Below are 27,687 nucleotides of genomic sequence, written 5' to 3' on the forward strand. Positions count from 1 at the left end.
ATCACAGATGATCAAGGGCAATATTTTCCATATTCAGATGTATTGCACGCGCTAGTGTTACTAAGATTTCATAAAAAAATGTTTAGTTTCATTTTTCTGACGCACAAAAGAAGCAACCCTACTTCCACCTACGGTAAATCAAAATTAGCATATTGATTCCTGATAGAAACAGTATTATTCCCATATTTTAGTTATAGGAATTAATAATTGCTCTATAAATTAAGGAAGACCGATAGTATCGCGGATTCAATCCTCGGTTCGATGGCTCTATATCAAACGTGAGTATACAAATGTTTTATTTTAACTTTTTGTCTTCGTGGTATAACTAATTATATACCAAAACATATTAATGATAATTTATATTACGTAGAAATAGTTCCCATCAAGAACAAAATATTATTTAAAATATTCATTGAAAACATTGTTATTTTTTGTATTGAATTTGTATTTCAATCTTTACATTGTTTTACAATTGACCTTTGGATTACTAAAATACTCAACCGTTTGAATAATTTTGAGAGGTTGGTACTAGTTGGTACTCATAAGTAGTTGGCAATGTATATGATTGCACTAACTTTTTGTACATAAGAAACGGTACATTCCAATACAAAATTATTTAACTTTACTTAAAACTTTTATCTTCAAGGCAGCAGTAAGGACTCTCAAAGTATCAAATTACTTCCGAGAACGGTCCAAATGGTTTAGAAATCAATTGTCCGCCACACAATGGAGTCGCTCATTCGCTTAGTGTTCATTAAGTTATTTATTTTTGGAGCAATATTAAATTATCAATCCGTCGTCGGCCGGCCTCGGTGGAAATCGAAGCGAATACGTGCCTAATATTTCGCCAAATTACTTCCTCGGACAAATATGGCCGTTCTGGCAGAAAACAAAGGAGTGCATTGTTCACAGAAATGCATGCGAGCCTTGGAGTTGATGCCTGTATAAATTGTATGCACATAATTCATTTGTTTTTTGTATAGAAAAGAAATGGCCACGTGATGGTTATTTGTAGTTAACAGTCCATGTAATTTTGTCTGTGCCTAGTTGATTACGAACAGAATCCGGTGTCTTTGTTATAGTTCATTACAGCGTTGTTACCCCTGTCTCCAATGGGCATCTATAATAAACTCCGAATGGGCTTGGAGTCCTATTTCAGCGGTTGAATTACGTCTGACGCCTAATTTCGAATAACTCGTGTACCTAGGCGTAGAAACGCTTACACAAAGCAGAGCTCTTATACCACACCCTTCAAAGTAGAACAGAGTAGCGCTTAACACCGAAGGGGAATACGTAGAGTTCTACCACCTTTATATAACTAATTAGCATTTAAAATTGTGACAATTTGACGAGAATAAAAACTAAGGGACAAATAAAACAAAAATATTCTAAACTGTTTTTTCTTAGCCTATTTATATAATGATGATAACAATTATACTAAGTCCCTAGACCAATCTGCTAGGTAACGTGGAACCAGAGCGTATCGCAAACCCTATGGAGATGTATGAGAGCTTTTATCCAAAGATAAGATTGATATTATTTCGAAGGAATTTGAAGTTTAGTTTGGCTTTAATACCTATTTCTCTTGAGTTGCGTCCAAGGTTGTAAGAAGATAATCAGAAGAATCTGGAATTAGATACGATGACGGCAGCGCCTTTGCGAATAATAGGATTTCAATGTTCTGTGTGTATCTTATCAAGGAGGTCACTTAAAAGGGTGTCATTTAGATTATTGGCCATTTATGGCCTTTATAGTTTACCCGACGTCGTTTAGTATTATTACTATAATTTATCAAAATCTAATGGGTTTGATTACATATAAAAATAAATTAATATTATTATATCACCAATATTAATAAATGACATATCAATTGAATATCGTATCAATATGAACTCTACCTACACATATGTACCCCTAGTATTTAGGTAACCATATTTATTTATACGCGACAAAATTTTACAATAATATCTTAAAATAAAAAAAAAAAAGATTTTAAGACATTAAAAATCATTCTTTTCAACTGAATAAATCGTTACTTAATTCAGGTAATTTGCTTTAAATATATTTTAAATTTAAAAGTGCAAAAAGCGCGATTGGCAAAATACCTAATTAAAATTTGTAACATTGCAGTGGACCGCCAAAGATACTATGAAGCGATAAACCAATTAATGTCTTGTTGTCGCTATAAATATATCGATAAACATCACACTCGCAAGGTTAACGGCGAAAAGTGGAACATTTGAAGTTGTTTGGCAAAATTCCGTAATTTTCGCACTCGTGTACCTAAACCAGCGGTTCCCAAACTTTTTAACGGTATAACAGCTTTAACGGAAAATATAACAAACATATCCTATTTTATAGAACAAAAGAACAGACACAGAATTTTTAATTACTTACAAACAAAAACTTGAATTAGTAAAAAACTTAAATTAGGGAAGTTTTCCCCTATTTATTTTATTTTTTCTAAGTATTACGTAGTGCAAAGTATGAAACAGTAGGGGAATCACTAACTACAGAAATTATTTTTCTCACCACATTTTTAGCACTTTTCAAAAAATAAACCAACATTTAAACAACAAATAATTTCGTGGCATCAACTTTAGGAATCGCTGGTCTAAACTACCTACTCGGAGCGGAAACTCATATCTCGAGTCGTTAATGGTTAACCGACTACTAAACTTTGTTCAAGGGCATCGTAAAATTATCTTAGATATAAATTACAACAAATGTAATTAGCGAGTGCGAATGTATTGTGTTAATTTATACGCGTTTATTTTGGAAGCTTCCACGAGGACATTGTTATGTTGTATGAGTTAACATAAAAGAAAATAATATTTTGCATTGTGTATTTTTTTATATGACGTGTTTATTTTACGAATTTTTAATTATACATCTAATGAATTTATAATCTGATAATTTTATACGTTTGGTGTTTAGTCTGTGGTGTTAGGGTTCCATGCGCGTTTTACGAAACCTACGCTGTCCAACTGTTCAAACGTCTATTTTACTCTTAAAAGGTTGTTTATTTTGAACAATAATAGTTAGTCAATTGATTTTGTAAATAAAAAATGTTGTAATGTAATGGATATCTTAAGAAATTATAAAAACTAAGATACAGCCAAGCTCGAGCTGAAGGTCCCATAACACTACTCGAAATATGTTACATATTATAAAACATGCTTTTTGAGTATTTTCTGGATCCTTAGCACGAGCCCGAATAAACCTTAACCTTGTTACTACGTTTTGCTTAACTTGACTGTGTATGTGAATGTTAGATAGTTTTATTCTAACCAAAAGTGAACAGCTCTACATCACTATTGTAAGGCAGTAACAACGACAACTTTGCTACTAACGTAAACATCATAACAACGACAATTACAACCAAATTTAAAAACCGTTTTAAACTTTTTTTTATTTAATGCACCTTTTGGCATGTACTTCCGCAAGCAAATTGACCGAGTCGTTGCAAACTTTTATGGGACTTATCAAGGGGGGTCAGGGTTGGGTGCGCGCCCTCCCATTGTTCCCTCCTCCGGCCAATTGTGACAATTTCCTGTCTGACACACGAAAAAACACGTTAATTACCTAGACGGCCAAATGTTGAATACGTTACATGTATCCTCAATTTGCACGTCCTTGTACATATCGTTAAGTGCCATCGCAAACTTTATAAGGGTTAAGAACTAATAAAAACACACACGGTAGTAATGTAACACTCGTACATACTACAAATTGTATTTTAACGTAGGTAATTAGGGTATTCTGGAATATAAAAAATGACCTAAAATTTAAAATACTATTTATATTGTACGTAAGTTAGATACTTTAGAAGGAGGTAAACAATAAATTTACGATCTTAAGATCTATTTGAGTCGATTTAGACGGGGCTAAACGTACTCTTAATATTACCTTCGATACCAATACTGGAAAAAAGGTGCAATGAAGAATCTTACAATACCAGTATAAATAGTTTTTTCAAAACCATCTTGTACCATTTACATCTAAGTCCTGCTGGACACACAGCAACTTAGAGGCAGTTTACGCGAAATTGTTCCGGTTTGAATGGGCAACGTGTAATTACTGGACGACTTGAAGATCTGTCCGACTAAACCCTCGGGGTGACGACATACCGGGTACCTACATTGTATGTGGCTTGTAATCCGTAAGTAGCTACTTAAAGATGCTAAGCCTTGGTCATTTAGTCTGTTACCAATTTTTATAATTTAAATTTTAATAAGATAAGTTTATTAATAATATAAATATTATGAACGTATTTATCATCGATAATACTCATATCATATTTTCAAAATGATTTATCACTATCAATTAATTATCACTTGCTTAAACGGTGAAGGAAAGATCGTGAGGAAACCTGCATGCCTAAGAGATTTATAAAAAAATCTCAAAGGTATGTGAAGTCTACCAATACGCACTTGGCCAGCACGGTGGAATATGGCCTAAACCTTCTCATTCTGAGAGGAGACCCGTGCCCAGCAGTGGGACAAGAATGGGTTGATGATGATGAATACTCATATACTTATCGATAAATCACTAACGCCAAGTATAATAAGATTGGATTGTAGGCTACAATCTTATGAGAGTTATTTATCTATGACTTAAGTTGAACTCTTCGTGTAAATCTCCCTTTGTTCCTTTTATCCCAATTCCTTTTATTTACACTTTTTATGAGATACTAATACAAATACATATATGAGCGAATATTCCTTGCAACTCTGTATGGGACTCAAGCTTTGTTAAAGCTATTATTATCAAGCTAATAAAAAAAAAACTACGCTACTGAAACCAACAAAAAAAACAATCCATTTATGCTTTTAACTCAAGTTTGTTTGCCTGGCTTTTAACACGAGTGCAAAGTAATACGTATTTTCAATGCAACAAACAAACGCTGGCCTCTCTTTCCTACATTGTAATTTTTAAGATTACAAAATTTAATGTATATTTTGGTAAAGTTCACGGACAAGCGGCCAATTTGGTGTTAAGTGGCCACTGGAGTCCACGAAAACCTATCACCTAATACAAATAACGTGTGAAGTGAAGTGAAATAAAAGAAGTGTGAAGTGTACCAATCCGCACTTTACTATCACGTTAGTCATGTGTGGTACTTTCACACACCTATATGGGATATCTTCAGATATAAAGGTTTCCCCGTGATTTTATTACATTAAAGTACGAGTAGATATGTATTAAAGACATTTCAAAGTTCATTTCAAAGTTGAAACTGGTATTTACCAAATATCAGCTCCACTTCCCTTGGAATACCTTCCGGCAAGATTTAGTACATAAACTATCAAAATTGAGCTACATACAAAAACTTAGACAACACTATAGGTAAAACAAATAATAATCTGTCTATAAATAATAATTAATACACTTTTAGTATTTAATACACTTTTTAAGTTATTTTATTAAGTGCCATTAAATACTTTTTTACTTGATTAATATCAAAGTTCCGCAATTTATTATTCGAAGGGTGATTTGTCGAACGCAGTGCATATGAATAATGTATACATATAATATTTGTTGTCTGTCCGTCGGTTTCCACAGCGATAGCGGAAGTACCGTCCTAATTGGCGTGACGTGGCCGATAAATGCTTATTGCATTCGTGTGTACACGATAATTTGTTATAAACCTTGGATCTGATATTGTTTGCCATTGTTGTTAATATACATAACGAATAATTGAAATATAGAGCGATATATCCATATTACAGAGATTGTTTTTGATATTTCAATGTAATGTTTATTTGTCACGATTACTTTACCCATTCCTATCGAATCGGCAGACAGATCTTAACAAAACTGAACAATATATAATTATTATTATTATATTGCAAAGTTAAATGTATTTGTACCCATTTATTATGTTAATTTTGACAATAGACCCATAGCTAAGTTACCTACTTTTAATTTTAATTCATTGGAAGGGCAAACTCTTTTACATTTTCCGATGGTTCTGACTTCCTGACTGAAAAAATCCCAAAATCCGCAGTTTTTTTGATAACATTGAATAATGTTGGAATGTTTCTAATTTTTGCACAGATAGATCAAATCTTAGATTATTATCAAAATATCCTTCAACGTTTCTCACTTCCGTTCCTACGCGTGTCGTGTGTTATAATAACATTTAACAAAACAAAGTGATCTCATAAAGGCGTTACAAAATTAAGAAACCAATTAAGCACTTAAAAAAAGCTCGATCGCCGCGTAGAGCGCAACATCTTAATACGCGAATTCAATTTTTCATACGAGTTCCCTGTAATTAAGGCGCATATAAAGGTACCTCCCTTAAATTTTCAATTCCCCGCTACATAATTAGTAGGTGAATAAAACGGACGCCGATCAATAAAGTTGATTCGTTGTGAAATTAGAACGATGGTAAACAGCAAGACATTTAATAACATCATAATTGCTTTGTAAATTGGAACGTTTTAATTTTTATAATCCAGCTTATTGCAAGAAAACAATTTGATATAATCCGTAATCCAGTGGTCAGTAACAATATCGGTGTATGGGTCATATTCTATTAACTATTTTCATTTCTGGCAACGATTTCACTGTAAGGAATAAGGATTATAAAATTACAAGCTTGCAGACTTCCCGATGAACAAAATAGACGACGGCCACAAATAGAATTGAGGTCTTACTAATTGTAAGTTTGGTCAGAGATATTTTATGTTTGTATGACAACCTAACGACTTAGCCATTCTTCAGTGTTATAATATGTCTGCTTTACAACATCCTTTTGTTTTAGAACTAAACACCGTAACGAGTACATTTGCGGTGATGCGTTGGTTTGGATCTGAGGCTTCCACGCATGAGTAGGTACGAGTACACCTACAAAGAGCAAACATTTCTTTTCTGCGAAAAACCCTTATTTGCGAAGCCATAAAAAATATCAAGTATCAATGTTGCACGTAGAGCCAACGACCGATTGCAGGGCACTCCCGCGCACGACCAAAAACAATAAAGTGACTAACATTACAAAATCTCGCCGGTACATGTGCAAACTACAAAGATAATGTTTTTATTACCTACGCGTGCGATATGCGTTTTATACTTCGGAAGGTAGAACAATGTGGCGACGCTTTTCATTATATGACGCCTTAGATTAGTAAATAATAGGTTTGAAAGTGATTTATCTCGATTTATGAAAATTTTAAAGGATTGCGCACCGCTATCCCTATGTCTGTTTTATAGTAGCGGAAAAGGTTCTTCTGATGATCAATTCTGGTGAATCATAAAAATTATAGATGACAGTGGTAAATGAGGTGTTAGAACTTGTCATCCTCAGTATTAAATTAGGTAGATTTGAGAATTAGAATCTAAACCAATTTGAGGCAACAATTTGTATTAAGCAAAAAAACAAGTATCGAATATGCTACCAACCTACATTAAAATAGTTAACCATCAGGCGTAGTCCGTCTCATGTAGAACCTTGAAGGACTTAACTAATGTGTTGCGCTTATCAGCGAGCGTGCAGTTTTGATAGATTAAGGGCTTATTCGCATTAAGCAGCTGAATAGTACTACACTTCTTGTTGACGCTAAGCACACACGTACTTTAAAGGATTACATAGGATAATCGGCTAGATAGAGGAATGGCCTGTGTATGATGGCGTAAGTTAATTTACGAGAATTAAATTATTTTTTATGAATCGAGAGAGGACGTGTACGCGAAATAAAATAATAATAATAATCACAAACACCAATGAGCCACATATTATAACCTTTCTATTTGTCCAGGGGGTAACAACACAAATATGATAGGTTTCAGGACTTCAGCCTAACTGGGACCTTTAGCTACAGTGACTACTAATTTTTTTGTTTGTTTGATTGAGTCTCCTTGACCGTTATTTTAAATACGTAAAGTAATTCGTATTTATATAGCGCTTAGTCACACTAATCAACCTTCAAATCTTCTGCCTAGTTTTAACATTGACATTGTGGCATCCTCGCTGAACAGATCCAGTTCCTTTCCTGATTCAGGCATTGTGTCGCCGGCGCCGGTCTGCCTTGGGCCGGGGACTGTGGTCACACCAGTCTTGTGGATCCCGACTATGTCCTTGTGTACAAGCCTTTCATTACACTCATGCTAAGTTTAGTAATAATGCGATAATGGTCATGTTTACGTTTTGATAAACAAAATCAGGAACAAAGTTTTTGTGTTCAGACAATGTACAAGGTAGGTACAAAAGTCAAAAGCCGAAGATGCTAACTCATAAGATAAGGAAAGGTCAAAAATTAAATTGCACGTAAGGTCGACAGTAAAAGCATTTGTAACAAAATAACATACATACGAGTATATACGGAACTGAGGTATTTTGAGTAAGGCTACTGCCCCTAAATGTGTCTAAATTTTAAAAGTTGAAAAATACATTATACACATGGGACACACTTATAATGTGTTAATGATTACGGTCCGGAGCACCGGAGACCCCGGCTGGTCACGACACAGCCCCTTGAGGAAACGGATAAACAGCCGTTTGACACGACGTACTTTATTTTTAACGCCTTAATGCCGTCTGGATGTTTGAAGGGCGTGTAAAGACAGGCATTAGGGAATTGTACGCCGATAAAACTCGCTACAAAAACAACGAGCGTAGGAAAAAGCAATTCTCCACACACGCTACGAACCGTATCACCGTGTTTGTCCAAACTTGAAGAATCTAAGCGTTCGAAACACAAATTTGTTTAAACGGCGTCATTAACCATGGTACGTACGTTAATGGTAGAGTCGAGAATTGTGTGTGTTTGGCGGGGAAGATGAATGTACGGATCGATATCACATCGGTTCGATCTCCGACAATGGTCGTTCCCATATCGAACGAGTGGATTACGAGCGAACCATTACGCTTTACGAGGTTTTGATTGGACCGAGACTAACGATATAAGAGCACGAAACTTAACGTGTACGCGATCGATTTACGATAGTTATAAAACTCCGCCCTGTGTCCTATTGACCATAACTTAAAACCAATATGGGGTAGTAAATCACACCTTTACAAGCGTGTCGACGGATTTCAAATCCGACTAATGGAACGTCCATTTGGAACATAATTATTTTATCGTTCCTGTGTTTTGTCGTCTTTATCGATTGTGGCCGTTATCGCGTGTTGATATTTTAAGAGAATGGTCGCTAATGCAACCATTGCTCACTTCCTTTTAACGGCGATAAGATGAAATGTTTAAGCGTTTTTAAGTAAAGCTTGTCTTCTGAAGTAGCTAAAGTAATTGTGATAAGAGCAGTAATATTGAGCACCGGGTCGTATAATATAAATTTTAGGAGCAAACAGGTTTATTATAGATTTTTTCAAAAATATATATCAACTCAAAATCGTAAAAAAGCTCTACCTAAGAAAAATATTTTTTTTTTTTTTTTTTTTTTTTTTTTTTTTTTTTTTTTTTTTATAATATAAGGGTAGCAGACGAGCATGCAGTCCACCTGATGGTAAGTGGCTACTGCCGCCCATGGACATCTGTAATCAACCCCAGATAGGATTAGATATTCCTACCTGAGGTCGGCCACAGATGCGCCGCTACCCCTGAGGACTAAGCTGGAACGCCTCGGAAAAGTCTGTCTCCCTTACCACACCCTTCAAACCGGAACACAGCAGCGCCTAACACTGCTGTTATTAGGTAGAAATAGGTGTGGCGGTGGTGCCGCCGGAGTCGAACCACAAAGGGTTCTACCACCTTCAAAATATAAACAAAATATAAACAAAAAGGAACAACTGGAGGATTTTTTTCATGTTTTTTACATTGTTACCATAAAACTGTAAAACACAAGAGAAAGAATTGAAAGCACTACCTACTCTCGGCTACCTACTCGCATTGCTTTCAGCACAAAAGACTCTTTGTGCCGCCGGCTTCCTCAAATCTCCCTAAGCTCTACAAAGCGGGACTCTACCAAGGCTCTCTACCTCTCGGCTAACAATACAACCGCGTCTATATAGACTGGAGAAATTATAAATTGAATAAGTTTAGCGCATAGTAACAAGTGTATTAATGTGCTGGGTATTTTACCCATCGGTAAGCTTTTACATTTTACTAGCACTTTTTATTTGGATGTCTCCCGGTAATATTTTTGGTCACTTCCTTAGTAAATATTTTTTTATTCATACCTGTACGTTTACTTTAGTATAGATCTGTTTTTTTTAGATTATTTCACATGTCTAATACATATCCCACGTTATTCTGCATGAATACTTATAGTAAAACAATTATTATAATCGGTTCATAGCATCGAATTACCATAATTGTAAACAGTCTTCATCTTTATAATATGAACAAGTATTTTAATTACTCTATTTTACATAACAATTCCGAGGTAATTAAATACAATCAGAGTGTGATCTCACCGATTAAGAAAACGCTGCATAGAAAGCAGTTAGCAGAGCAATTGTTTATCTCCAGATGATTTCTCAACTGGTGCGCGCTCGTTAACTTTGAATTTGCGTTCAACAGTCAAATTAATACACGACTAAGTATTGTTGGTACCACCCATGTTGGTAATGGATTTCTTTTTACTCCACTGCCCCAGAAGGAAGGTAATACATTTGAGTGTATGTATGAATGCCCATTTATTTTGCACGCTCCGTAGCTTGGAGTGCTCGGTGGATTTAACATATGGGTGTCATTAGATTTGTGTTCATTTAGAATCCATTTTTACTGGGGGTTCATTTATTAATTCTAATTTGGCCATAGAGTTCTATGATAGTTAAAATGAGTAATCGCTTAAACTATTGCTCGTTTGCTGAACCTCGTAACTTTTTTAATTGCAGTTTTGTGAAAGGATCATCAGATCATGAACAGCACCATGTTACCACTTACTCACAAGTTATATAAAACCAATACATCACGCTAAGTAAAAATCAAACGAAATTGCATACATAACGGTTCGTCAGTCATTGCGTTAGATCCACAAAAACCCACAGCAATCATCACGGGAAAGCCAATAGCACAATATACTTCAATCGTAGTTTCAAAAATTGCTTCTACGTGCTGAGTGAATAACGCTATAATTTTATAATAGTGGCCATAAATTAAGCCACAGTTTCGGCCAGGTGCACAACGTTACGAGACCGGGCGTTCAGAATATTCCAACAACTTTAGCCTGGAGCCGAGCCGATGCCTAAAATAATACCGCGGCGCCATAAAAGCTATTGAGGGCGAATGAACATTTCGTCATACGGAACCATGATCTGTGTTCCGTTTGATAGACGCGATGGCGATAGGAGCGGTGGCGCTATTCTGTAATAACAACACAAAGTCGAATCTGAATGCTTTAAACTTCGACATATTATGATAAATTGATAATCATTAAAAATCATTCCAGATAGAACAGTTCATTTTAGAGCAAACTCGAAAATGTGACGATATCACCGCTATCGACTTCTAAGCATAAAATTTTGATTTCACTATAGATTCCGATTTCGAGATTATAAAACTAAACAGAATAGTACTCTGGAGCAGTTAGCCAACGCGTGACGTCACCGTAATTGCTACCCGATCCAAATTATACGGCTCTAGTCATTTGTGAATGATCGGAATCGCACATGAATTATGACTTTATGAGCGCTCTGGCAGGTACTAATGGGGAAAGGGTTCCACCGTTGTGCCGGTCAATGGCCTACTGGACGAATAATAGATTTGATCCATTATCGCTGAGCTTTGACTTGCTCAGTTTCCCTTTGGTCAAGTCGATATGTATTTATTAGCTCCAATTTGCAATATATCACAAGTGTACTTTAGGCTCAATTAACTGTTACGAAACTCAAACTTAAATACAAATTGTATTTAGTTTTGTAATTAAGTACTAGTTAGATTTCTTTATTACGGCAAATATTTACACTAATATACTTTCCTGTTATTCTTAATTAAGAATACTAATATTGTAACTTTCAAAAACATTGACAAATATTACTTATTTATTTTAATAGACATTACAAACATCTATATCTGAGATTGTAACTGTAAGTTTATTTTTCTTCTCTGTAACTGGTAAGTTGCGGGCGGAAGGCCACGGTAGGTAGTTAAAATAATCCCTAGATCGGTTCGTGTCTATAATAGTTTCTTATTTTCCAAAATCACACACAATTATAGTGTATAGGATTCTGTAACGGATGCACGTAATGATATAATAAGGGTTGGTCGGTATGCTGGTGTCAGTCGCTTTAATAACACTTGTTGTTGGTAATTAGTAATTATCTTGTAAACACCAAGGAATTATAAGTAGGTACTTTAACTTCTTGTAAGTGGAGCAAAAACGTATTTGTACATTTAAACGTAATGATATGCAAACATAACATGCAGTGATAACCTTGTGGTTGAAACTCGGCCTCTCAATCGGGGGGTCCAAGGTTCGGATCCAAGGAACGTCTGATTTTTCAAAGATATGTGTGTTTTAGAAATTAATTATCACATGCCATAATGATGAAGAATTACATCTTAAGGAACCTTGTCACGCTTGAGAATTCTTTAATAAAGTTCTCAAACAAATCGCGAAGTCTACCATTTACGACTCCAGTGTAGTGGACTATAGCCCAAACCCTCTCACTCTGAGGAGTGAGATAACAGTGAGATAATAATGGGTTGACGACAACGATATGCAAACACGAAAATGAGGCGTGAATTTAAATGAATTGTATGATTTTGATCTAGAACAAAAAGTTATGTCACAAAAGGAAAGCGGAGCTAGCGTCGAAAACTGGGAGAATCTCACATTAATTTGACGAAACAATAAGGATTGTGAGGCCGGAATTAATGATGGCATTCAGTGCGGGCGACATGGCGTAAGTTTTGCATAACCGAATTGGCGCATATGAGATACGGAAATGAATACTTGAAACGTTTGGGATTAATCTTGGATTTTTTAAATGTATTTGAACCCTTCGTGGTTCGTGTTCGGAGGCACTTACGTTGTACCTATACCTGCCTTTTAACAGTTCAACGGTGCTATATTCTGCTTTGAAGAAAGTGGTAGCAGAAACATTTACATGAAGTACTACAACTGAATCCTCAGAAGCAACGCAACTATGGTCGACCTGAGGACCTTTAATCTTCTTTCGGGTTGATTACAGGACAGTGATCACTTAGTCTCAGACAATCTATACATTCACTGGCTACTTCAATTACATAAAAAATCCACAAAACTTTTGGGCGGTGAATGGTGAATTCTGAATGGTGGTGAGCGTCGGTGACCTGTGAGGAAACGAGAGCGAAAGCCCGCGCATTTCTCCGCTAGATCTGATACGCGTACACGCCGGACGTGCGAATAGGAGCGCTTGCGCAACTCGCCGCACGCACTTGCTTATTGTCAGTTGTAACAGACCCTTATTATGGTCTTTACATTTTTATAATAGATAAATAAATAGCCGCGATATGTCGAGATTGGTCGACAACATAATCATATATTATTTGGTAGATAATATTTCCTACATGTTATTATTTAGGTCATAAAGAATCGTTTTCTATGTTTTGTTTTTGTTTAAATGTGCAAGCTGACTTTGGTGAGACTTTCGCTCAAAAACAAGATATAGTTTAAACTAAAATATATATATCGTTATTGCGTTGTGCAAGAAAAAAATAATTTCATTTATTTCATTCTTTATCAGAACTTTAAAGCAAATAAGTAATATTATTTTCTGTTTCATCTACAGAAACATAGTACAAAAACTTACAGACTGAAAACGACACCAAACGTCTTGGAGATCACCCCCATGGTCTTCTTCCAGCCCTTGATGAACTGGCGGCGGCGCGCCCCTCGGGGCGACACCGCACGCGCATCCAGTTCCGCGTAGGAGCTAATCTTGACGGCTTCTGAGCACCGCAGCCAAATCCCTCATCACAGTTCGTGTCACACTTCACAGCTGCTATTCCGCCTATCACATACAAACTCCATAGTCCGTCGTAAAAAAGGGCGCGAGTCCACGTGGATAAAAGGGTCCCAGCTTTACCTGCAGCCCGCCCGCCTCATTACAATACAATCGTACACTCCCCGACGACTCAAACAATTGTCCTATCCGGGAATCAAAGCGGGCGCATAGTCACGAAACGCACTTAATTACGTCAAGTTTCGAGAGAGTGGAGACGCGTACGTTCGTCGACGAGGCGCGGACGATACTGAGCGCGTAGATCAAGGGGACGGCCGCTACGCCGCTACGGGGGTGGACTGCCGACGTAACTTCGTAAGCTCGCTCTGAATCACATCTCATGCAGTCTGCTCCTATTTGCGGGTTATGGAGCGAACTCCTTTTGTAACATTGACGCGGATGTATTGGAAAATTTTGATGGACGCGTCCATGTATTCTACGGTAGGCACGCGAGCAATGCGTGTAATTTAAGGCCGCTCGCCTTTAGGCTGCAAGTGCCCCGAGGGCGGATCTTGCGTGAACAGTTGTTGGTTGGCGAAGAACCATCGGCCGTCAACGCACTAGAATTATGCTCATTAGAATTTTTCTGCAAATCACTTATTCGAAAAGTTCCACGAGATATTTAATGTTGGAAGCCTCTGGTCGAGTACCTCCATAATTTGTTACGGTTTCTTACTCCGAAAACATTAACTTTTCAAACATTTATTAAGGGTGGAGGATAAATAATTTAAATTGATTTATTCTACCTAATAACAGCAGTGTTAAGCGCTGCTGTGTTCCGGATTGAAGGGTGTGGTAAGGGAGACAGACTTTTCCGAGGCGTTCCAGCTTAGTCCTCAGGGGTAGCGGCGCATCTGTGGCCGACCTCAGGTAGGAATATCTAATCCTATCTAGGGTTGATTACAGATGTCCATGGGCGGCAGTAGCCACTTACCATCAGGTGGACTGCATGCTCGTCTGCTACTCTTATATTAAAAAAAAAAAAAGATTACCTTGGTGATTCTGTTCATCTTTGGTGGTAAAACTTACTTATATGGCGCATATTATAAACCTACAGCTTAGCAAGAAACAATGCGAAAAATCTAGTTATTTATTAGAATTTAATTAATGGTTACAGTTCAAATAATAGGAACGTAAACTATGACACATTCTTAATTGCGTAGTTGAACTAAAACCATTTCCTGGTAATTTTCCATTTAAATACAATGACAATTGGCATATATCATGCACCATTTTAGGATGTACAAACTTTCCAAATGACGTGCAATATAATGAATAATGTTTTACATTAACCTTACTTATATTATTCTTTACGGTATGAATAATTGAAAATGACCAAATGAATTTACTATTTAGTTTGTACAGGCCTAGTTATTATGACTCTATTAAAATTGGCTTACTAATTTACTATTACATCTCAATACAAACTTAACTAAAAAGAATCCCAACAGGTTTGTATTTATTAATAATCATTGTTTCATTAATGATAAAATACATAATTATAATATATTATTATATTTATAATCACGCATTCAATTAATCTTAGCGGCAATAAAATTAATTAAATCATTTTTTATTGTGAGCTGTCTAATACATCTAGTAATGTAATTAAACTAACACTCTTTTGCTTATTCATTTGTTTATTATGAAAAAAAAAATACCTAATGCATTTTAGTCATGCAATCTACGTCAGTCACCAGCCCACAGAATGACGAAGTGAACCTAGCTATTTAGGTAACGCGAGTGAACAACCGGCAATTTGTAGTGCATACGATGTCGTATATGCCGATGCGTTTAGTTGATGTAATAGTGAGATCATTGACGTGACTCACGGACCCTCTGGAAATTAAAGTTGCACTCCATAATACAAATATTGTGGAAACATACAATTGTTGTGTGCCGTTGTGGTGTTATCGTCATTATCGTGAGTCAGTTGGGCGGGATTCAGTGTTTGTAATTTCCTTTATCAATACTCTACAATGGTGTAGAAAATTAATGGGTATATCCATGTAACTAAACATATGAAGTGTCGCTCTATAATTGCAGTAGCATAGCTATATAGTAAGCTTACGTATATTATATTTTCATAACATCGAAACAAAGAGTATAATTCCAAATTTTGGCCTTATGTTTATTCGTCCAAATTTTATAAACTTTTCGGGAAGTTATATGAGAAAACAAATCTTAGATGTTTTTAGATTAAACTGCAGTCCTACTTATCCACTACAAACAAGTCGTAGAAGCTGTCTAATTACCATCACAAGATGAAAAGGAAAAGTACAGTGAGACGCCAGACTAATGCGTTTACAATAATACACCATATTCGTAAAGTAGTCATTGATACGTAAGAAAATTCGCGCTAATGTACGCAAAAAAAACATTGAATCGTCATCACACCGTAGATGACAATGTCACTAGGGCTGTCACACACTGCGCAATTACTATTATGATAAATTGTTTTAATTAAAGATTATTTTAATTATTTTATATAAAATCAGATTCAAGGAATATAAATCACCCAGTTAGGGACTAAATATTGTGTTCATAACCTATTGTGCGAATATCCAAGGATTAATTCAGTTTACCTTAATATAATACTTAAGTCTTTAAATCGCTTCCTGCGATTATATGATTAGGATGTGTCAAGTAAAACATACATTATCTTCGCTGTATTTAATACCAGATACAAGATACCGTGAAATATTATTTATGATAAATCATATATTATGGTATCTTCATTGCATGACAGGTCTTATAAGTAATTATCGCAATTGTGCGGATCGCCTTGCGTGTCTATAATGCGACATGGTTTGCGCGGAGTTAACTAAGGGTTTTTTAAATGATAGTAGCGAACGGGCGTGTAGTCCATCTGACGTCAAGGGGTCACGGCAGCTCTGTATCTTATCAGTATGTATCTTTGTAAACCTACTTCATTATGATCTAAACCTACGTACATGAGATGAAGTAACCGTTAAGTTTAATTTTTCAAACGGATTAAGGAATATCTAAAGTAAGGTTTAATTAAACAAATCCTTCATATACATCAATCCCTCTAAAATTGTTTTCGTAAGAGTACCGAATAAGGGAGCGCCCGAAACTTTGAACAAAGTACCGATTTTATGCTTACATACTAGACCTTCTTCTATAGTTTAGAATTTAAGCGGATCACAAATGCGTTACGATCCATAGTATATTTATTTATTTATTTATGTGTATTACTATAAGGCAGGAATAGGCGTGGCTGTAGCACCCAGGTATGTAAAAAAATTAAGAATTACTGTTTTTATAAAATTTTATTAAATTAAATTTTAATTGAATTGTTTTGTTGCTGACGAGTGTTTGAACCACTTTTGAGGAATGAGTACTTATCTCTTTGAAGAGAGATTATATTCAAAGGGATTAAGAGGGACTAGGGTGTGCCGTAGTAATTTGCCCTAGTAAGATATAGGAGAATTGATTGATTTTTTTTTACTTATATTTAAATATTTTCAAAATATACTAGAGTGGAATTTGATCCACAAATCCATTGGGTCAAGAAGTAGGTATCTCGAGTTTATCACGGAAAATATTGATAAAAATGTTTCAATTTTTTATTATATATAATTGCAGATAGATCTTAGCATCTATACGTGAGATGAATCACTATTACCTAACAAAACAATGTCGATACAAGATTATTATTTCTCAGTACAAACGCGACTACCATCGCAATTAAGTAAAACTGAAGCATTATTCCGATCACAGATAATTGAATAGACGTTAAATCGACGAATTGGATAAAACATAAACAAAGACCCATTGTAATTCTTGTCGTTTATTATATAGCCACCTTTAGTTATTACATTTAACGAGGGCGTATGTTAATCAATTTCCTTCTTTAATACCTTCAAAATAAGAATCTCTTGACGCGCCATTATGAACTGCACGTGCCTAATATTGTTATATTGAACTAGTAGTCATAATTCTATCAAGTTTCGACCTTAAAGCACTACCCATAAGAATTTCTTCGATGACTTTATTCTATGTGTTAGTTGCACGATGGTGGTTCGCACACGTGTTCCTATCGCGTCCCATATCTCACATCTCATATCTACGGGACCCCATGACCTGTTTAAATATACAATAGTTTTTTGTTCAATTCGCATGGATCTTTTAAGTGATACTCTACAATACTCTACATGGTGTTTGAGACTCGTATCTATATATTTTAGAATAATAAGTTACGATATACCTGTATTATATAAAATATATGTCTTGTACTATGAGAAAATTGGGGAAGGAAATATGCATTTTAGATAAAATTATTAGCAAGCACGTACTACCCACCGCTTTATGTAATTCAGTGATGTAGGTCGGGCAACCCGCATTTTATACTTGTAATGTCATCAGAAATAGTTTGCGTACAAGAAGAATACATTCTTGAGCAATGTAGAGAGAAGTAACAAACGAGCATGAACTCAATCTGGCCAATTACCAGGCTACTGGACATCTATAATCAACATCAAATAGGGTCTCTACCTGGGTCCGGCCACAGATACATTGCTCTCATTGAGTAATAATTTTGAAAGCCTCTCGTATAAGTATCACAATTACCACATCCTTCAAAAGCACATTTGTACAATTTGCGTGCATATAAGCATAGGTATTTAGGAACTCATAAAATTTTCAATTCAAGTTTTTCTATCAATATTTAAAAACAAGGTCGATGCGAGCATAATAATGGTAATCACTATGTGCATAATAGTCCACATGTTTTTTTTTATTTTTACAATGTAAAATGCAAGTAGTGTAGACATACTACCAATGCAGACGCCTTATCACATGTATCACAGAAGATTTTATGTGTACAATTGTACATGTAAACTAGTTACAGTAAAAAGAGGTATTACTTGTATCCTATATATAAAATTCTCGTGTCACAATGTTAGTTACCGTACTCCTTCGAAACGGCTTTACCGATTTTCAACTAATTTTATATGCATATTCAGTAGGCCTGAGAATTGACTACTATATATTTTTTATACCCCTAAGTGATAAGGGTTGTTCAACCTTAACATTTTTTATTTATATGGCAACACAACGTTTGCCGGGTCAGCTAGTTTTGTATAAATTTCAAAAAATCTTATTTAATGTATACGCAATTTATTAAGGAAGGTGCTGTGATATAAAAAATATCCGGGAGACAGGGATGCGCTATGAAGGTTGACACCTCTTTAGTCTTTTGGATAGTGAGGGGTGGTAGATAGTGGAAGAATGGGGAAAGTGGTGAAGACATACCCTTAGATACAACCACATGACGAAGTACTTGGATGCACTTTTGAAGGTATTTGTTATGCAACAGTTTGAATCATACTTTTGAGTCATTTATCTAAAGATATCTAACAATATTATGCAAATGGTTTGTACATTAGGAAATGCCAAATCAATAAAATCCGTCGAAGGAAGTCGCCCGTCACCATATTTAGATACAATAAAATATTAAAATAAATCTTCTCGTTTCAATCCGCAATGGAGTCATCATCGACACATTACAGCCCCACTGTTGGAAACGGGTGACGCTTAGAATTATTATATATACTCATCCACTCTCCAGTATTTCCAGTTGCGATTTATAGACTTCACATACCTGTGACTAACTTTGTGGATACGAATGTCTACAAGATGTTTTTCTGCATTTTTAAATGAAATCATAATCATAATTTTAAAAAATACTATAACACAAAATAATCAAGAGTAGGCCTCCTATCAGTATTTATAACATGGAAAACGGCGACTCTACATAGAGTGCGTACTCTACTACGTAAACGTAACAAATCACTTGTAAAAAGTCCTTTAGTGGAGTATTCGTCCAGTCACGGTTGTCAGGATTGTAACTTGACGCTTGTCTATCAGAATACGACGAAATACTGCAAATATACATAACACTGCTTTATTATTTCAGTTCGTATCCAAAAATAAGATGGAAATGTACACACATACATAAACACAAAGTTCTTCACAATTCTGTGACTAATTATGTTCAAAAATAAATAACACTGAATATAAACAGATATTCAGATATTCACAGGCGTATGGTAATAAGCGTGGCCGACCATCACACCGGAGCGTAACGCTTAACGCATTACATAAAAGAGAAATATGTTAACGTCAAACATGACGAGAGATAAATCGAAGTCGTTATTTGTATCACGTTAATATATCGCTACTATCTATATACGTTATCTAGGGTGCATACGTAATGATATTTGTTTTATTTATAGAACTTTGTCACGAGCTGGGACCACACCGGGCTACTTTATGTACTGTAAGCTGAAACTGAGCATGCAGCCCACCTGATGGTAAGCAGTCACTGCCGCTCGTAGACATCTGTATCCGATCCCAAATAGGGCAGGGACTAATGTCGGACACAGCTGTGTTACTAAACCTGGGAAATAAATTAGAACGCCTGGTATCACCTATATCTGGTTTTCTACATCAATCAGATGAATAGATATTCTTTAAGCAGAAAAAGATGTGGCAGTGGTTGCACCACAAGCGAACAACGATATTTCTATCATCTTCATGAGGTAGGTATGTGATCAAAAAACTTCAAGTTACCAAACTTGGCCAGAACGATATGTCCCTATGAGTTAGTTTTATTGCACCTGAATAGGTCCTACTTTTCTGCCATAGCAAAATCTACAGGAAATTTATTTATTTATCAAAAATACAATTGAATCAATTAAATCAAAACAATAACTATGACTTTGCAAACACTTGTTCTGCTAATAGAACGCACAATGTATTCAGATTAGTCAGAGATAAGCAACATGTGTGTGTCATCGACCTTACCTTAACTTAGCTTTGACTTTCTAAACGGATTGTCTAACATATTATTAGTTATTACGCGACTATGTATAATATCGGTAACACAGTAACACAATAACTGAAGCAACCTTGAATCTGTTTCAAGTGTTCCAACAAAACTATATCGTTCGATGAATCATAGTCGACACGCAAAACTACGTTGGTCTGTGACCATGAAAATAACTCCACACATTGGTGTAACCCTATGTCCCTTATGTACATCACATTTAAAGGATACCCTGTAAAGCATACTGCATCACATTTGCAATCCGAATAAAATCGTATTTAGATTAAATATATATCTAAGCACTATAGGTAAATATTCTACTATTTTATTTCATTACTTCTTGTATGTAAAATGCTAATAAATATATTTTATACAAACTTAAGGGAAACGTCATTTTAAAACGCCATATGATGAAAATAAATAATTTAATTTAATTACCAGACTCAATGAGATTAGCAAAACCACTTGTCAATCTTGGCATGACGGCATGATAGGCATGGTAGTTTTACCCCATACTGAGTATATATTCCAAAATATTCCCAATCTTTCAGGCGGAAATGTAGCTCAACTGTAAATGAACTACTCTACTACATATAGACATCTTTCGATTACTTCAGTATTTTACAGCATAGCCATCCGGCAAAGAGCAACAGATAACCAACATCCAAGTTAAGATAATTGTTTCATCGATAAGACTTGTGATTTGATTAACCTCACCGTTCCCGCACGCGATCGAATCATTTGTTTACTTGCAATCAGTATTGCTTTGTTCATTGTTATTATCGTGCTGCTATATTTGACTGATTGCAACCTTCGCCGTGGTTACCAGAAGCTGAAATTATTAAATTAATTTATAAACTTAGAGGTTAACCGCAGTTACTTCAATGACTAATACTTGTATATACAAACACACTGCCTTTGATCTCTGTGTAAGTTGTCTGTACTTCCTCTGAACGAAACAATCGGTTACCTAGGATACTTCGCATAGTGTTATTTTCGAAGATTACTGTATACACATTTGACAAACATACCACATATTTTAAAACAACTTTATGTATTACGAACACGTAGAGAATTTTGTTTATTTCTTTATAGATTTACGTGTATTCTTAATTTTGATTCAAAGCCCTACTTACTACTCACGGTTGTTAGCTTTCCAATATCCGGTAAGTAAATTCATTGCAACTGCGCGAAAGGGGGAATAATGATACTCTTGACTGAAGAAGATATCCACATTTTTCAATGACTATTCCTATCTAGAGCATATCCGATTTAAATAAGAGGACTTGACTAACTTCCTTCCTGTCTGATAGGTTGTAGTTAAGAGCATTTTAGTTGATGACTACTAGCTTTTTGTATAACAAAGGCTTTTAAAACTAGTGTGTATAGTTGTACATACTTGTAACTAAAGTGCACAATGCTACCTCATTATTTAGGTAAGTACAAAATCAAATTTTAAATAAGCATTGTACATAAATACACACTAGATTTTTGTGTGAATCATACACATATACAAGCTACAAACATGGCACTTGTGTAGATAAGGATACGATGATCTTAGAATGCTTGTCATGAAAATAAACAATATTGATAACACGATTTCAACAGCAATATTGTTTCGAGTATCATTTTACCTAGTGTAATAATAGATGTAGACATTATTTATTGCTATTTAACCTACTCAACTCTCAACTGTTCTATTTAAATTATCAATACAAAATATGGCGCAAAAAAATCAATTTTACCCCAAAAGGAAATAGTAGGTACTGTAGTTTATATTTTAAAAGCCCATCGAGTATATTTTAAAGGTTATAGGAAAATTTTCAGTAACATATTACTGTTACCTAAACATAAACAGTTTTTCTACTAGTTCTACTAGTTATGTTGGACTACAAAATTTCCTTTAATTTAGAAGTAAGACGCGGAAATCAAGGCATGTGTGTTACAGTGTGTTCCAAAGTAAAGATAAGTATTGAGTTATGCACTCGCTTGAACATCAACGTGATGATGTTGTTAAGTGAGCTTATTATATTTATCACCACAATCTTCTATTATGCGAACTACTAGGTGTTGTATGAACGTGAAGTGGCAAGCATTATTATATTGATTGTTTATGAATCCTTATTACTACGTTTGATTAACATCAACGTTATTTATGTTATGCCGTTACATACTACTATCAAATCTTCAAGATATATCTACCCCGCAGTCAAATTATGTAATAAAAAAATTAACACATCGCATACGAAACAGACAGACGGAGACATACTTTTCCTAGGCGTTCCATCTTAGTCCTCAGGGATAGCGGCGCTTCTGTGGCCGATCTCAGGTAGCAATATCTAAACCTATCTGGGTTTGATTACAGATGTCCATGGGCGACAGTAGCCACTTACCATCAGGTGGACTGCATGCTCGTCTGCTACTTCTATATTATAAAAAAAAATACTACGAAACTTGGTAATGAGTAAGCAAAGCTACAGAGAGGAATGCAAAATGCATCACAATGATTCATGCATGCATACGTCACAAATCCATCCAGTGGAACTCATAAACGAACACCGGAGAACGGCATAAACTTTGCGTCTCATAAATAGACACATCAAGGATACTGCAAGTACACGTAACCCGACATGTTTAGAAATCATGTCAACCTGACCGCTCCTTTTCTTTGAAGATTCAATCTTCATAAACGGACGTAAAAGGAGCCCCGAGTCAAAACCGGGAGCGACCATTCGCGCTCCCGTAATATCTCATTACAAAAAGGAAGATCGGTATACTTGTTCTACTTGTTGCCGCTTTTCTTTTTATTTCTCTCAATATAATGCCCCGACATCTTGAGTGATCGGGGACGGGCGTAGATCGTCCACGGGCGACCAGTTTGTCATATTTTATTAACTAATTTGTTTGGTCATCCCCGCTTGTTAAACGCCACTGCTGCCGGTCCGTTTCATCCTATACCATAACTGTTACAAGCATCACTGAACTGATTGTGTAGGACCGCGCTACTAACTAAAGGTTAAACGAGAATAATAAAATAAATAAAAAAAGTTGCTCCCTGTACGATGTTACACAGGTGCGTGTTCTTTATTATTCAAGAGTGGATCGAGCAATAATATTACAATTTTGCTTTTACATTCCCATGATATGCAAGTTCTAGCTAAATTTAGAGACTAGTTAAAAAAATTTGGGTCTTAGTAGTGTAATCAATCTGATGTTGGTAGAAAAATATATTATTAGTATTATAAACGTAAATTAACAGAATCGAGATTCATTTTAAAAAAATATATATTATTACGTATAGGTATTTAATGTTTTAATACATCGATATTTTATGCGGAATTACCTGACGCACAATATTAAGTTGACTGTATTTTAACGTTGTTGAAATCGTAAATCGTGAATAAAGATCATGAATTTGAATTCCATATGTCATCAACATCATTATCATTGTCAATTCGTGGATCAGAAGCACATTACAAGATCACTATTAAATCGTTTAACTATTTCAAACCCACGACACAAAAACTGATCATTTGTGACTGTTTCAAAAATCAAATAATAATAAAAATCACTTTCTAACAGTAAATACTACATAAATCTCATTTATAACAGCATTACGGGAAAGGGTCTTTGTCGTAACGCATCGGCATTGTGCATATAGGGAGTATAATGGGAGCTAAACAAACTTTTGCTTTCACCAGCTATTCATAAAGGAAAGGCTTGAGCCCTAACGATCTGTGTAACGTTATTCCGTTTGTCATCTAATTACTGGCCATTAAACAAAAAGAGCTGTTATGAGCCACCGCCCACTGCTATTGTTGGCTCTTTGTACATATAAAATGTCCGCGCAAAGCTGTTTGTACGCTGATAAATAATTAGGTACTTACTTTATTTAAACTTAGGAAATACAATAACAAGCTAATTAAATTTGGGAGGATTTCTAAGACACAATGTATAAAAATATTGGACCATTTGAACGGCACTTCATCATTCTTTGCTGGAATTTATAAATTATTTTAAAATTTTAATGTAGTCTTTGTTTTGTACCGGGAGCTAATGTGTAGATTTGATTTCAATAATGTGTGTGCCTTTAGGTCTTAAGTATTAATAGAAATGACAAACGAGCCACGTAGTATCACAGTTAGTGATCCTTGAAGCCTATCAACACTTATCTTTACATCTACATTACAATAACCGATGAGTTTATTTCTTATTTATAACTTGTATGATTAGTTATACCACTTATTTCAAAACACAACTGCGAATCCCATTATTCTCAAAAAAACTAAATTAATAATATAATTCGGTCCTACCAAAATATACCAACGCAAAACAATATTACGCATAATATGACCGACACAAAACGAGAGCATTTCGGCGAGATAGATTGGAGAAATTACGAGAACCCTCAGATAATTTCTTCAGCGCAGCGCCTACCTGCATCCAACCACCGCTGACTTACCGTTAGGCGGCAAAAAATAAAACAACTGGGATTGTATGCAGTGGTTCCGTTCGAATGATAATTTTATTTTTTTTTACTACGCAGGTGGGGAGGTGGTGAAGATAAAGCTATATTCTTGACATATTATTGAATATGTCGAAAGTACAATTGGATAAGCGAATACTTAAACTGTCGCTGCTGCACTCCTGGGCACGGATCTCATTTCAGAAAAAGAAATACCATAAAACGCCCCTCTTGGTAAAGTCCTTACGTTTGAAATCTTTACGAGTACATATAGATAGCATAGCATAATATATTTTATCGGAAATGGAAACATGTGATTTAATCTCACGGAACCCTAAAGTCTCAAACTAAGCAGTCCTCCACTATACAATATAAAAACGTGACCTATTTCTACACACCAAAGTTTATATTCCTTAACTGTTGAAAAATCGATTAAACCTTGACTAACCCGCGTTGTCGCTTTAGATAATGGAATTTAATTCATCCCCCAAACCGAGTGAACCAGGTGTAAATATTGAATAGCACAAAAACTTATAACGGTTGCATGTAATGGCGAAGGAAAGGGGGCAACCGCAACATTACCCATAGTTCCACGGAAATTGGTATCGTGGAAAGACGAAGACAGGTGCTTGATATGTTCCGGACGTGACCTATTAATGGAATGAAATAATGAAGGCCTTCTATATTCAAAGTACCACAGAATAACCAGTGTTTCAGGTAATATGAACATACGGACAAAGTGGAGTATGGCCATGAGACACAGGACTCCCCTAAACATGAGTGTCCCCTAGCCAATATTGACTGTATATGAACAACTACAGAAGAAGACGCTACTGCGCATATCCTAAACTTAATCCTTCTTATGACACTTACAGAGAGGGGGTAGTAGATAACACTGAAAAGAATAGTTATACACATTTAGAGAAATATATTCTTAAGTTATATGAAAATTCAATTCAAATTGAAACTGTACATAGAATTGGTCCTTTTCATATTCACGAGACTTCATTAATATAACAATGGGATGTTTTTAATTTATCTAAAAATGTCTCGGGATATTAAGTTATTGTAGGCACATTCGCACCAAAACTGTTATGGTGGCCATTTAATAGAATGACAAAGGCGAAGTCGAAGGTGCGAAAATAGGGCATGTGACCTTAATATAAGTTTAAATGGCCTGACTTAACTGCGCCACAGGTCTGAAGGTCTGTATGATTAGATTGCTATAGACAACGATGTTACATAACGTCTGAAGGTCTGAATAAGGTTTAAAACTGAAGTTCAGTCAAATATAGACATTTTAAGTAACTTGGATAACGTTACTTGGATTACATATTATCATTTTAATTATCCTGAACGTGTTAACTGTGTGTAACCTCATACTACATTCGTTCAGTCCAAAGAATATGGTACAAGTAGAGCATATATGTACTAGGTAATAATTAAATGATTGCTTAGTAATTTAATATTTGTACTAATATTATCTACATAACACAAAATCTTAGCTATTATAACATTTCAGAATGTATGTACATATGAAATAAGAAAATTAATGTGTATTGAACATATCATTACTGTGTTACCCGGGATGGGCGTAAACACCTGCGACACAGTTTCTTACTATTGCAGAGGTTTACGTATTACTGTATTTTTTGTAACGTGTTTTTGTTCAATAAAATCTTTAAATCTTTAAATTTCTCTTACAGTCATTCCGGTCTACATTCTTCATAAAAGCTCTATAAACATAAAGTTGAAATTATACACTGTTATTACGACGTATCGCGTTTAAATACACTTGTATTCAGTTAGTCACAGCGAAGCTTTAAAAATAGGCCAAGTTCGAGCCAGATTTTCGAGCGACGGGTTCCGTAATGCAATATTATTTGTGTAGTGTTTACTGTCATTAAGGCTTGCATTATAACAATGGAATTTTGACGTTCTTATGAAATGTCGTATTTAGATAGAACCAAAACAAAAATGTTATATTATTTTTGTAGAGTTTGAAAGCATCTTAAAGCTTTGTTTTTCTCAACATTTTTTACTTAAAACAATATTCTGTGATAATTTAACTCAACAACGATAACTATCTATTACAATTTAAAAAATGTAGCTCTTTAAACATCCCCGATGACAGACGGAATTTTTATACCGAACCCTAAAAACATAAGATTTCATGGACAAAACACTTTCCGTTAGGATCAACAATACGAGATTCCTTTACAATTACAGTGCATGCGCTCCAGATGTACCCGGGCTGGAACAGTTGGGGCCACAGCTGTATGATTGCTAAATATCTCAACAAATATTTCAAGCAATTCTCGCCTTAATAACCACGTAATAAGGGAAGTTATGACATGTGGTTAGTCAGAACTGAAGTGCACACTTTTGTGTGTCTGTATACGTAACGCACCTGCGCTTGCGCATCGCGTTCCTCACAATAAATGCGGTATTTTCGTCGAATCTCTTATTTGCAGTGTG

The 27,687-nt window shown here is 35.3% G+C and overlaps 1 protein-coding gene across 4 annotated transcripts in view; it reads right to left on the reverse strand.

Moving 5' to 3' along the window:
* Hecw (Hecw ubiquitin protein ligase) overlaps nucleotides 1-27,687 on the reverse strand; it is a 124,965-nt gene that overhangs the window by 19,608 nt on the left and 77,670 nt on the right. Inside the window, exon 1 of one of the 4 annotated variants that reach the window (XM_073087777.1) lies at nucleotides 13,700-14,152. The exons of the other annotated variants lie outside the window; for them this stretch is intronic. Within the exon in view, the coding sequence (XP_072943878.1) occupies nucleotides 13,700-13,740 (41 nt within the window). The 5' untranslated portion in view covers nucleotides 13,741-14,152. Of the gene's footprint in view, nucleotides 1-13,699; nucleotides 14,153-27,687 lie in introns of those variants that run through there. 4 annotated transcript variants of the gene reach the window in all.

Source organism: Epargyreus clarus, unplaced genomic scaffold (genome assembly GCF_041222505.1).
Source record: "Epargyreus clarus isolate Ecla_fem2 unplaced genomic scaffold, WU_Ecla_fem_2.2 ptg000026l, whole genome shotgun sequence".
NCBI classification, from domain to species: Eukaryota; Metazoa; Arthropoda; class Insecta; order Lepidoptera; family Hesperiidae; genus Epargyreus; species Epargyreus clarus.